At 41.6% G+C, this 14203-nt stretch overlaps 1 protein-coding gene across 4 annotated transcripts in view; it reads left to right on the forward strand.

Moving 5' to 3' along the window:
- The window catches only part of EOGT (EGF domain specific O-linked N-acetylglucosamine transferase), a 35676-nt gene that overhangs the window by 17334 nt on the left and 4139 nt on the right, over nucleotides 1-14203 (forward strand). For all 4 annotated transcript variants that reach the window (XR_009542722.1, XM_060161376.1, XM_060161377.1 and 1 more), the window contains 6 exons: nucleotides 3885-3977; nucleotides 4326-4397; nucleotides 4539-4625; nucleotides 5142-5210; nucleotides 7768-7829; nucleotides 10122-10241. Coding sequence is in view for 3 of the 4 variants with exons in the window: in XM_060161376.1 (XP_060017359.1) it covers nucleotides 3885-3977; nucleotides 4326-4397; nucleotides 4539-4625; nucleotides 5142-5210; nucleotides 7768-7829; nucleotides 10122-10241 (503 nt within the window). In the remaining variant the exon portion in view is untranslated. The remainder of the gene's footprint in view (nucleotides 1-3884; nucleotides 3978-4325; nucleotides 4398-4538; nucleotides 4626-5141; nucleotides 5211-7767; nucleotides 7830-10121; nucleotides 10242-14203) is intronic.

The following is a 14203-nucleotide window of genomic DNA, read 5'->3' on the forward strand; positions in this document are numbered from 1 at the left end:
TTCCTCTTTTTGCGTAAGATTGTGGCTTCCAGGCCACGTTACCAGCTATGGGCAGCTCTCATTTAGTGCGCACAACCCTCCGTGGACTAGGGTTTTTGTTCCTTTATTTTACAGATGAGGAAGCTGAGGCGCTGAGTGGCAGGCCGTGTCTCTAGGATGACACAGTCAGCCAGGGGTTGAGACAAGGGTGCCCGTCCAGGCAGTCTACCCCCAGACCTGTGCCCTGCAACCACAGTGCTTTATCGCCTCCCTGTCCTTCCCTGCAGAACTTGTTAAGTTGATGGAAAGTTTTCCAGAAGCTTCCTTGTATCTTGTTGCATGCTTTTCCGTGGCGTCCTCTAGTGGACTGAGTTAAACCGAGCCAGCTTCTACAGACTCCCCCTTCTTGGTGCCTGCTGGGGTGGAGTGAAGAGACCGCATGGCCACCACGGGGCTCCCTGGTTGCTCAGTTTACTGGGTGTGTGATGTTAGTGCAGCCTGACCTCGACTGCCCTGGACATGCAGGATGCTTTTAGCCGAGCAGGTTGGCCTGCCTGGTGTGACCTCCCTCCTCTGCCCCTCTCTGTGCGTCCATTTTAAACCTGTTTTCTTGGTCAGAGAGGCCTTTGCTAGTTGCTCAGTCAGGGTCTCAGGACAGGCGAGGGCCAGTTTGTTCCAGAACTGAGGCCCACAGAATCCTGTAGGTTGGATGGGGATGGTGGTGAGGTGTTGTGTGGCCGCCGACCGGTTCTCTTTGGCTGGTGAGGCACTGAAAGAAGCAACCCTGCCTCCCCGAGGCTGATGGAGCTTCAAACCTCCCACGGTGGACGGTGTTGCCGTAGAGCCAGTCCTGAAGGCCTCGGACGAGCTGTGCCCCCAGGGGAAGAACAGGGAGGTGGCAGTGGCCGCAGGTCAGACCCTAGTGACATTTTACGAACTGTCCCACAAGGAAGCCTCTGAGGCCTCCTCCTCTCGTCCACAGAAAGCTCAGCAGTCTGGCTGCCCTTCAGGCCCGTGGCTTCCTCGGCGGGTTTGGGCGGGGCCTCCACCCTCGAGCCAAATGCAATGAGGGACACTCCTGCAGACGCATTTCTGGTCACAGCAGGGTTGCACCCAAGAAACAGTAGTATAGCTTTATTATTGCCATTTTTAAATTTTGCAAGTAAGACCAGGTTATAATGAGTTCAAACAACACAGAAGTATGTTAAGTTAAAAAAAAATTCTCCGTTGTCTTCTCCAATTCCATTTCCCTTGAAGGTAACTGCGGTTAACATGTGTGAGAGTCCCTTGGGAGACTTTATTTTAATAAGTGTAAATATATCCTTTTACAACATTTAGGTAAGGATTTATATAAGGATATATATATTATGTAAAATTTGTATAAGGATATGTTTATATCCTTATAGAAAATAAAATGTGTTCTCTTATGTTGCTAACTTAATATTATACGGCGGGCATCTTTCCAAGTCAGCACACGTAGGATTATCATTTCTTTAGTGGTTTCATGCTATTCCATTTGCTGGATGTCATGGATGTCTGGTGGAAGCCTTAATGTGTGTATTTACCTCTGTCCCCACCCTGATCACATTTAATTTGTTTCCAGTTCTTTGCTCTTTACGGAAATGCTGTCCTGAACATCCTTTTCATATACATATGTTCTTTATATAGTCATCCTAGCATTTCTGCAGGGCAGATGCCTATAACTGGAATTTCTAAGTCATAGGTTGTTCAAGTTTGAGATATACACAACAGGAAATGTGATGTCATCTTTAAGAATATCCAGATATTCTTCATCATAAGACTGGAAAACCCCTCCTTCGCCTGTGGCAGATAATTTGAATTTCAGGGACTTCTAGAGGAGAAGCTTCTAGAGGTGGTTATTACTGAATACTACATGATTTCTCTGAAAAGGGACCAGTCAGGATTACTTTATTTTATTATTAAATTTTCCTTTCAAAGGTATCTTATTTTATCCCAAGTATTTTTTTTCTCAGGAAACTGTCTAGAATCACTTCTTTTAATTGTCCTTTATTTATTATTGAACCAAAACTGGGATATTCAATTTTTGATGGTGTTGAGAAGGGCCTTTATTAGAACAGCACTGGAGAAACATCGAAGGAAAGAATTTTTATTTTTTATCACCACATCTAACAGTTCTCAGTAACTTTGAAATAACTCTAATATGTGCAACGTAAAATTTTCAAAATCTGAAAAAAAAGAATGCTGTAAAGATAAAAAGACATGGACATAATGAACGCCATGTATAACCAACTGTAGACCTTGAATGTAACCCTACAATACGTATTTCTTTCTTCTTTCGGCGGAATTTTTCCATCTAAGTTCTACCATTTCGAAATAAATGGACCTCCTTCCTTCAGCTGATGGAGCACGTAATTAATTTCTACTTTTCAAAAATGAAATGCATTTGGTAAATGTGCCAGAAAAAACTGGTTCTCATCGAAAGGCAAGTGCCATATAGGGGTTACAAGAATGGAGTCTGGAACCAAAGAGACTGGATTTAATCCCAGCCCTGTAAACGCAGCAGTTCTACAGTTGAGGCAAATTACTTAAACTTTGTCTCAGTTTCCTCATCTGTAAAATGGGGACAATGGTATTCCCTTGCTCATTAAGTTAGTGGGATGGTTTAACGTGTTAATAATGTCAAGTTCTTAGAATAGTGCCTGAGATGTAGGAAGTATGCAGGATACTACTAATGTTATTATTATTGGGACTTCCCTGGTGGCACAGTGGTTAAGAATCCGCCTGCCAATTCAGGGGACACGGGTTCGAGCCCTGGTCTGGGAAGATCCCACATGCCGTGGAACTACAAAGCCCCTGTGCCACAACTACTGAGCCCATGTGCCACAACTACTGAAGCCCGTGTGCCTAGAGCCCGTGATCGGCAACAAGAGAAGCCACTGCAATGAGAAGCCCGTGCGCCGCAACTAGAGAAAGCCCATGTGCAGCAATGAAAACCCAACGCAGCCAATAAATAAATAAATTTAAAAAGTATATTATTATTATTACTACTCATTAATGTCAATGGGGAATTATGTTATTCATTAATCAATAGGGACATCATTTCCTAGAGTTACATTCATTATGTTTCTTTTTTAATAAACTTACAAAGGGTCTAATCAGTTTTTTTTGGTTTTTTTCTATTAATTAATTAATTAATTAATTTCTGCCTGTGTTGGGTCTTCGTTTCTGTGCGAGGGCTTTCTCTAGTTGCGGCAAGCGGGGGCCACTCTTCATCACGGTGCGCGCGCCTCTCAGTATTGTGGCCTCTCTTGTTGCGGAGCACAGGCTCCGGACGCGCAGGCTCAGTAGTTGTGGCTCACGGGCCTAGTTGCTCCGCAGCATGTGGGATCTTCCCAGACCAGGGCTCGAACCCGTGTCCCCTGCATTGGCAGGCAGAATCTCAACCACTGCGCCACCAGGGAAGCCCCCATTATGTTTTTAATGTTAAAACTTTCAAGGCATTTTCTTGCTCTCAGCTTTCTTTCCAGAAGTGCATTCTGTCTGCTCTGATGGGTTTTGCTCCCTGAGCGTATCACAGTGTGTACAAAAGGTGGTGTACATATGTGTTGTGTGTGTCTGTGATTTGGATAGAAAATTCACGGGGGAAAACCCCCCACAATGACTGCAATTTTAAGGACATGAGAATAAAAAGGGCTAGGATGGAAAGCTAAGATTATAATTGTGGTGATTATTTCTGATGATATTACATCAGATTAGGGACTTGCTCAGGCCCCAGATGAAAATCCATTTTTTTTCTATGGGTTTTATGAGCTTATTTCGGATTGCTGGTTCTTAATACTAAGAAGCTAATTCAGCTATTTTCTCACATTTTTGAAAAGCCAAGTTTAGCCAAATTCCCTAACTTATTTTGTTTCCATTTTCAGAGCTCCTACGGATATGGTGACCTGTTCTCCGATACATGGAAAGCATTTACTGATTATGATGTTATACATTTGAAAACTTATGATTCCAAAAGGGTACTGGAAACTTTACTGAAATGTCTGTAAATAACTGTCATTACAGATGACTCACTCATCAAATAAATATTTAATCTGAGTTTCTATGAGCTATTACCATTGATTTCTAACTCAGTTTCTTTTGTAATAACTAGAATCATCATGGTCATTAACCATGTAGCTTTTAAAACCTTTTGTTCATAGGTTTTTCAGGAATATGAATTTCACTTGAGTGAAACAATTGGCTATGCAAAATATTTTGATGCAAAACAGAGATTAATTAAATTATTTTCTGTAATTATTCGTGCTGTTTTGGTGTGAAGGGTGCAAACTGTGTTCTCTTACCTTTTAAAATATCTTCATTCTTAGGTGTGTTTTAAAGAAGCTATTTTTTCCTTACTCCCCCGGATGAGGTACGGGCTGTTCTATAATACCCCTCTGGTAAGCATGTCATCTGTGGTTAACATTCCTGTTCAGAGAATTTATTCTTGATGGATTTACGATAACACATATAACTTGAGAACATCTTAAATAGTAATGCAGATATTATTCATTGTAATAGGAAATATTTTTTTATTTTAGATATCTGGCTGTCAAAATACCGGATTATTCCGGGCATTTTCTCAGCATGTACTACACAGACTGAACATCACACAAGAGGGTCCCAAGGTAATGACTACATTATGGGTTCTGAGGTGGTCTTGACTTTTCACCCCGAATAAAAATCAATACCAGCTTTGCAGAAAAAGGAGATCATCAGCAGACAGTGTTTTCTGGGTTGTTTTCTGACCTGGAGTGATTTGAAATCAGATGTCAACAACCGAGAAAATTTCGATAAACTAAAGCTAGTGGAAGAATGTGTTTTTTTCTCTTTTTCTTTTCCTTTTCTTTTCCCTGTATCTCTCCATCCTTCCTCAAACCCCTACCCAGCCCACATAAACTCTGCCCCCACATCCACCCACCCAACCACAAAGAAGTAGTATGATGAACGGGTTTTGCCTTCTGTGGCTAAAGTGGATGCATTTTTATCCCCTGAGAGAATTGTGAAGAAATCAGGCTAAAAAAAAAAAAAGTTTCATAAAGGTGTCCTTATTGAGTTTCATCTCTCGGTGAAAATCACATTTTAAGTTCATTTGTTCATTTATCTGTCCAGGCATACACAGCATTATTTTGCCTTTTCCACAGGATGGAAAAATTCGAGTCACCATTCTCGCACGGAGCACAGAATACCGGAAAATACTCAACCAAAATGAGGTTAGTTTTTGGGATGCATTTTTAATAGCGTCATATTGAATTTTACTTCCTATGACTGATGTGCTTTATTTTTTTCACATCACACTAAATGCTTTGATTTGAAATTATTAGCTTTTAGAAAAGTCTGATGGCTGTGCCCAGTTTATTTATTGGATTTCTACTGCAAGTCATCAAACCATCCATTGCTGAATGAGCTTTGCCTTACTGTAGACATTCATCATACCACCTCAGTGTGGAAACAGAGACAAAACTGCCTGAGTCCTGCCTTTGCGGCCATGGATTGCCAAATTTTTTGTCTCTGGGCAAACTAGCATCAAAACAATGGGAGAGTATCTTTGGGGAGATGGCTGATGGACTGTGGCAGGACTGTGGCATCCAGCAGCAGATTAAGTTGGAAAAGTCTCCATCCTTTTCATGGGTGTCTTAGAAATTGTTCACCTCTTAGCCTCCCTGACTCATTTCAACAACATCAATTCATAAATTATACTTAATCTTAAGGAGATCACCATGGAAGCCTCCCTACAACAGCATGACTGGACGATGTCCTTGCAATAGTAAGGTTTGCTCGAATGTGGATGGCCTCTAGAAGCTGGAAAAGGCAAGGATTCTCCCCTAGAGACTCCAGAAGGGGTGCAGCTCTGCCTACGCCTTGATTTCATCCCAGTGAGGTTTCTATCTCATTGTGTAGGACTTCTATCCTACAGAACCATAAGAGGATAAATTGTGTTGTTTTAAGATGATAAGTTTGTAGTAATTTGTCACAGCAGCAAATAGAAAATGAAGACACAGAGAGAGAGATGAAACTGACTTACTTATTTGTAAACGACTCTGGCTGCGAGAGTAGGAGTGGGGAGATTGATTAAGAGCCGTTGCCCCGATAAGAGTTTAGATGAAGCGGGTGACACAGTAGGGATGACAAAATAAGTGGTTTCAGGATGTATCTTGGAGATAAAGCCTATGATACTTGTTGTGGGAATGTACAGTTATAGCCACAGGTACGGCCAGGAGAGGTAGTGAGAATCAAGCGTGAACTCCTGGGCTTTTGGCTTAAGCAGTTCAGTGGGCTTGAGATGGGAGGGAAATTGGGGGCAGGTTTTGATGGGGAAAATGTTTCACACAGATTAATTTGGGTGCCTCATCCAAATTATGTAGTTAGCATCTCTTCTTGAGATGCACATGGATTATGGAGGACATGAACATATGGTGTAACGAGGCATTGATTGTGAGCTGTGTGCATGGAAGAAATGAACAGTGTACGTATGTGTGTTTTAAACACCTGGAAATAAAAGTGTCACGTAATGCAGTGTTGGGGTAGACAGGTGAGAAGCCTCATTAGCAGGCAGATCAATAGTACGTATTGATAGAGGTAACGGGTATTGGCTGCAATTATGTACCAAGTATATTGCTATGTGCTCCCCATACCTGTACGGTAACTTTCCCAGCAAACAGAAAATATAGGTATTTTATTATTATTCTCTATTCTGGGCAAGGACACTGAGGCTTATAGGTTAAAAAACATGCCCGAGGTCACCCAGCTAATGAGCAGAGTAATGAGCGGTGAGCCAGGTTCGTCAGGGTCTGAGCCTGCTTCTTCAGCAGAGCGTTCCACTGCCCTAACACAATTTGACCTTGGAGGAGACCGACCCACCTTGCCTCCCAGTCCATCGGGAAGGGGCAATCAGCTGCTGGAACGAAATCCAGTGGAAGGGTAGCATCAGTGGGTGCTGCACTGCAGCCATCGACGTTTTCAGATCCAGCTCCGCAGATCGCCCGGATGCTCTTGCCCGAAGGTGGGATTTGGTAACTCAGCTCCAATACCAAGCCAAAGAGCGCCCAACTGGCTGCTTTTCTCCCAGGATTGGCATCTCTTGGAGAGGCAGCTCCCAGGCAGAGGAAAGCACCTTTCTCTTTTCCTTGACTCGTGAAAAGATAGCAAAACCCAGATGCTCTCATTAAATGATGGTTCCTGCAATCCTGCCCTACTTCAAGATTAGAATTGTGAGGGACATAGAGAACCATGACGATGCATTCGATGATCGATTAATCATGCTTAGTTTCTCTTCGCTAAGAGTATAGTTGTTTTCCTGCGTAGAGATGTTGAAAATGTTTTTCTGCCCGGAATATAGTATTTTCGGTGGGTGAGGTTCCAAAGCACTAGGGGTTTGTCTGAAATGAGATAATGGGTAGGAAGAAAATTCTGGAACAAAGTAGGTACCCAACGAATATATGTTGAACGTTGAGGGACTAACTATTGCAATAACAATAGCTAACACTTCATGTGCGTCTATGTCAAGCCCTTTGCTCTTACGAATTGTCACCCCGCAGCCTCATAGCAACTCAGAGCAGTGCAATTTTAGGGAGGTAGCGTATCCTCCCTAAAATGCAGGCGTGGAGCCTGCACTTGAACTCAGTTAAGGGTTAAACACAATAGACCTGAAGGATATTTAATGCTTGAAAAATATTTTATATGAAAAATAAAAATTTGGGGACTCCAAGGTAAGTAAAACAGAAGAGAAGGAAGGAAAAGAAATTCTAAAGGTTTCTCTTATTTTCCCAGCTTGTAAATGCACTGAAAACGGTATCTACATTTGAGGTCCAGATTGTCGATTATAAGTATAAGTAAGTAATAACCCACTCTTGGGCAGACACTGTCGTCTTTGACTTTGATGAGTTAATGGGTGAGAGGAAGGACTTTGTAAATGGGAGTTGTTGGCGCATGTAGACCTGGAAGGGACAAGCGGACGCCATCGGTGAATGAAATGGGCAGGTGAGGACCCCAGGCGTAGGGGGCGGAAGCTCTTCAGCTGTGAGGGGCCTGATGCTGCCGCACCATCCCTTTTTTAAAGAGAAGTGATGAATCCTGATTTTCATTTGAAATTTCTGAATTTCTAAAAGTCGGCAACTAATTCCGAATTTTAAAAAAATGTTGTAGACTTCACTTGCCTGCTAGCTGCTGGGTTTCAACTTCTGACCTACAATATGGGAATAATTAAGGGAATAATTTGAGGTTCATCAAATAATATGAGGCTTCTAAAAATCTTTTCAAATATTACATTTCTTTTAAAATTCTGATACAAGTAAACAGCTTGGAAAGACAGAATCTGCCTATCATTTACTGTCTAGGTAACCCGTGTTGACATGAAAACAATAATACTGTAAAGATAATACATGTTCTTGGTAGAAAAGGTCAGAAAGGTTCCAAAGGAAAGTGAAAACTTTTCTCTCCCTCCTTGGCCCACCCACAATCATAGTCTTGTTGTCCAAACAGTTTTTTTCTATGTAAAAAAAAAAGTATACATATACCAGCATAGGGTGCCTGACACAGCTAGGTTTAAACTTATTGGTAAGTGTGGGAGTTTTGCACCTCATTCATTATACATTTGTTCATTTATACCACACATCTTTATCAGGTACCTACCATGGGCCTCGCAGTAGGAATTCAGTTATGAAGGAAGCATGGCTCTTGTCTTGAGGACCTCAGACACTGAATATGAATAAATAGCAGTTGCAAGAACAGCTGTCATTTATTGAGACTTACTCTTATGCTTCCCTAGCTCTGTCTCATCTCCCTCTTCTGAGAGTCTTGTGAGGTTGGCGAAGCTATTCCTATTGGATGGGTGACACTTCGCCACGGTGACTCCCCTCATTGCCACCTGAGGAAAAATGTGGAGGTAGAAGAGGGCCCGGGGTCAGGATGAAAGAACTGGGCGGGGGGGGGCACCTCTGAGGCTCTGTCACTGACTGGCTTTGAAGAATACGTAGGGGTTTCCCCGATGAAGGAAGAGTGACAGTAAATTCAGACCTTGCCAATCTGAGGGACACAGTAGTAACCTAACGGCATCGAGGTTTGTGAGTCCTGACCTTTGGGCCTTTTCCAGAAATAATAACGCCACGGATATATTCCCCCGGACAAATGCCCCTCCTTGCCTCGGTATCGGTTGGCATCCCTGGGGAAACTGAGGCACATGTACCTCGTGTGAGACACACTTGGTGGCTTTGTCTCCCTTCCCTTGTGCGGAGTGTGGGGTTTCTGTTCTGCTGGGAGAAGAAGCTCTTTAAAGAGGTGAAGCTGATTGAGAGGAAATTTGCTTTCCCATCGTAGATGCGAGCAGACCTATTTATTTTTCTTCACTTGGAGTGGGTGGGACCGGGAGATCGGATTCCATTATGTTTATTCAGAGTGTTAGCCTCTGTCCAGCATTTCTTCCCAGCCTCACTGACTTTCGGTTCAGAGTTTGCACATCTTTTAGTGTCTTGAATTCCAAGACTACTTTTACAGTCCCAAGGTGCATACAATTGTGGATTTATCCCTCATAAATCCACAAAGACAGGAAAATGCCGTCATGGCATCCAAGACAATCTTAGGAGTACCCAGATGGTAATCGAATGACTCAAATCACACAAGGAAGAATTTATTTTATTTTGTAAAAATTCCTATATGATTTTAAGGAAATAGTTTTCAGTTTGGTACGAATATATCATAACATCACTTTGATGCTTGCTAATTTCATTTTTCATGAAGAGGGAGCAAGCCTCAGGCTCAGAGCTCTGCCTTGCAATGTTATCTACCTAGATTGGAATAATGCTTTTTAGTTTCATTATATCTATTTTTACAGTTTTCTTCATGTCATGAGTTACTGGTTTTCCATTTAAGACAGGTATAAAAGTTTTCTTCTAAAATAAGAAAATGTAAGTTTAAAAAAAAGGGAGCTTAACTTAGAGAAAATGTTATTAAGTAATTAAGTTGTTAATTTCTGGAGTAGATTTGAAATTGGCAAAAAAATATGGCAGAACGTGCTTTAAATTGGGAAAGATATTGTGTAAAGGCTGTTACCATGAATCATGAGCTTACGCAACTTAATACTTTCCCTCTCCTCCCCTTTTTTCTTTTGTTGTTCTTTCTGTTCACAGGGAACTTGGGTTTTTAGATCAGCTAAGGATCACGCATAACACGGACATATTTATTGGAATGCATGGAGCTGGTCTTACCCATTTACTTTTCCTTCCAGACTGGGCTGCTGTGTTTGAACTGTAAGTGTTTGGGGACAGTTTTACATTGAGGCAGCTGATAATGCTTTTTCTGCCAGCTGAGGCTTTCATTCAGAGCATCAAAAGGCTTCATATTTAATCATTACAAAGAAGTCACATCATGTAGGCATCTAAAAAGAAAAAAAGACCTAAAACTAAAAATGTGAAGTCTGCAGCCTGCCATTGCCCTTAGCAAGCAAATATCTCTTTCCTTCCCCATCTCAGCAGGATTCGGGAGATGTGAATCTATGGTTTCCTTCCTCTGAGTGCATTTCTGTGTTCCTGTCAAACTGAAAGCATCTCCCTGCAATCAGTGTAATTATTGTGTTAAAAGAGAACCTGGGGCTTCCCTGGTGGCGCAGTGGTTGAAAGTCCGCCTGCCGATGCAGGGGACACGGGTTCGTGCCCCGGTCCGGGAAGATCCCACATGCCGCAGAGCGGCTGGGCCCGTGAGCCATGGCCGCTGGGCCTGCGCGTCCGGAGCCTGTGCTCCGCAACGGGAGAGGCCACAACAGTGAGAGGCCCGCGTACCACAGAAAAAAAAAAGAGAACCTGTGTGTTGCCCACCCATGTTCATAGCCGCGTTTTTCCATTAGCCAAGAGGTGGAGGCAACTCAGTTGTCCATTGACTGTTGAATGGATAAACAAAATGTGATACACACACATCCAATAGAATATTATTCAGCTTAAAAAAAAAAAAATCCTATCTCATGCTATGTGACAGGGACGAACCTTGAGGACATTATGGTAAGTGAAATAAGTTACTCTCAAAAGCACAAATACCGTATGATTTCACTTATATGAGGTACATAGAGTAGTCAGATTCATAGAGGCAGAAAGTAGAAGAGGTTGCCAGGAACTAAGGGGAGAGGTGAACGGGGACTTAGTGGTTAATGGGGACAGTTTCACTTTTGCAAAATGAAAGCATTCTGGAGATTGATCACATAACAATAAGGTATACTTACCCCTGAACTGTACACTTATAAATGGTTAAGATGGTAAATTTTATGTCATAAGTTTTCTACCACAATTAAGAAAAAAGAGATAGAGAGTTTGAGTACCTGTATGCCTGGGTGAAGAGCACAGCTCCAAACACAAGCCCACCACTTTGCCTAGTGCTCACTGATTCCATACACAGGGAGACTGAGGCCTCAAGGGGAAAGTAATTTTCCCAGAGTGTTCCTTTAACTCGGTGGTTGGTTATGGAGACGTGGACTTCTCTCCTTTAATAATTCTACTCTGGATACCAATAGTGATTACTGTTACCTGATTTCCCCTCCTTGCATCTAAATATTTTTATTTTATGGTTGCCTTTTAAAAATGACTTGGCATTTCTTTTTTTCTTTTTTTTTTATTTGCGGTATGCAGACCTCTCACTGCTGTGGCCTCTCCCGTTGCGGAGCACAGGCTCCGGACGCGCAGGCTGAGCAGCCACGGCTCACGGGCCCAGCCGCTCCGTGGCACGTGGGATCCTCCCGGACCGGGGCACGAACCCGCGTCCCCTGCATCGTCAGGCGGACTCTCAACCACTGCGCCACCAGGGAAGCCCTTGACTTGGCATTTAAATGAGAGACTAATTAGAAAAAAGTTGTCATGAACTTCCAACACCCTGAAAAACATTTAAAAATATATATATGTTAGAGAAATAGCCAGATAATTGTAGATTCTATTTCAGTTCTTCATTTCTTCCAGAGAGGAAGGGAGGGAAGGAAAGAAATGTCATTGAGAAATCTCAGGCCTTGGAGGTCAACAGACCTGGGATCAATTTCTGCTTTGGAGGATATGTTACCTACCCCAAAGCCACGTTCATATGTACAAAGATGGGGGTATTAGGAGTTAATATCTAGTTCACAGTCCTATTGATAAAGGTCCCCTCCATTCTTTAATCCTATTCTGCTTTTGGAAAGTTAAGATAATTTAGTTATGGGAATATTTTTAAAATAATCTCTCCCACTCTTTTGTGTGTGTGTGTTTCTATAAACAGTTTTATTGGGACATAATTTACACACCATACAATTCACTCATTTAAATCGTATAATTCAGTGGTTTTAATATATTGACAGAGTTGTGCAACCACCACCATAACTTTTTTTTTTTAACATCTTTATTGGAGTATAATTGCTTTACAATGGTGTGTTAGTTTCTGCTTTATAACAAAGTGAATCAGTTATACATATAGATATGTTCCCATATCTCTTCCCTCTTGCGTCTCCCTCCCTCCCACCCTCCCTATCCCACCCCTCTAGTGGTCACAAAGCACCAAGCTGATCTCCCTGTGCTATGCGGCTGCTTCCCACTAGCTATCTGTTTTACATTTGGAAGTGTTTATATGTCCATGCCACTCTCACTTTGTCACAGCTTACCCTTCCCCCTCCCCATATCCTCAAGTCCATTCTCCAGTAGGTCTGTTTCTTTATTCCTGTCTTACCCCTAGGTTCTTCATGACCTTTTTTTTTTTTTCTTAGATTCCATATATATGTATTAGCATATGGTATTTGTTTTTCTCTTTCTGACTTACTTCACTCTGTATGACAGACTCTATTTCCATCCACCTCACTACAAATAACTCAATTTCGTTTCTTTTTATGGCTGAGTAATATTCCATTGTATATATGTGTCATATCTTCTTTATCCATTCATCTGATGATGGACACTTAGGTTGCTTCCATCTCCTGGCTATTGTAAATAGAGCTGCAATGAACATTTTGGTACATGACTCTTTTTGAATTATGGTTTTCTCAGGGTATATGCCCAGTAGTGGGATTGCTGGGTCGTATGGTAATTCTATTTGTAGTTTTTTAAGGAAACTCCATACTGTTCTCCATAGTGGCTGTATCAATTTACATTCCCACCAGCAGTGCAAGAGTGTTCCCTTTTCTCCACACCCTCTCCAGCATTTATTGTTTGTAGATTTTTGATGATGGCCATTCTGACTGGTGTGAGATGATATCTCATTGTAGTTTTTTTTTAATTTTTTTATTTAAAAAATTTTTTCTCATTGTAGTTTTGATTTGCATTTCTCTAATGATTAATGATGTTGAGCATTTTTTCATGTGTTTGTTGGCAGTCTGTGTATCTTCTTTGGAGAAATGTCTATTTAGGTCTTCTGCCCATTTTTGGATTGGGTTGTTTGTTTTTTTGTTATTGAGCTGCATGAGCTGCTTGTAAATTTTGGAGATTAATCCTTTGTCAGTTGCTTCATTTGCAAATATTTTATCCCATTCTGAGGGGTGTCTTTTGGTCTTGGTTATGGTTTCCTTTGCTGTGCAAAAGCTTTGAAGTTTCATTAGGTCCCATGTGTTTATTTTTGTTTTTATTTCCATTTCTCTAGGAGGTGGGTCAAAAAGGATCTTGCTGTGATTTATGTCATAGAGTGTTCTGCCTATGTTTTCCTCTAAGAGTTTGATAGTTTCTGGCCTTACATTTGCGTCTTTAATCTATTTTGAGCTTATTTTGTATATGGTGTTAGGAAGTGTTCTAATCTCATACTTTTACATGTAACTGTCCAGTTTTCCCAGCACCACTTATTGAAGAGGCTGTCTTTTCTCCATTGTATATTCTTGCCTCCTTTATCAAAGATAAGGTGACCATATGTGTGTGGGTTTATCTCTGGGCTTTCTATTCTGTTCCATTGATCTATATTTCTGTTTTTGTGCCAGTACCATACTGTCTTGATTACCGTAGCTTTGTAGTATAGTCTGAAGTCAGGGAGCCTGATTCCTCCAGCTCCATTTTTCATTCTCAAGATTGCTTTGGCTCTTCGTGGTCTTTTGTGTTTCCATACAAATTGTGAAATTTTTTGTTCCGGTTCTGTGAAAAATGCCATTGGTAGTTTGATAGGGATTGCACTGCATCTGTAGATTGCTTTGGGTAGTAGAGTCATTTTCACATTGTTGGGTCTTCCAATCCAAGAACATGGTATATCTCTCCATCTATTTGTATCATCTTTAATTTCTTTCATCATT

This window comes from Lagenorhynchus albirostris, chromosome 10 (genome assembly GCF_949774975.1).
Source record: "Lagenorhynchus albirostris chromosome 10, mLagAlb1.1, whole genome shotgun sequence".
Lineage (NCBI taxonomy): Eukaryota > Metazoa > Chordata > Mammalia > Artiodactyla > Delphinidae > Lagenorhynchus > Lagenorhynchus albirostris.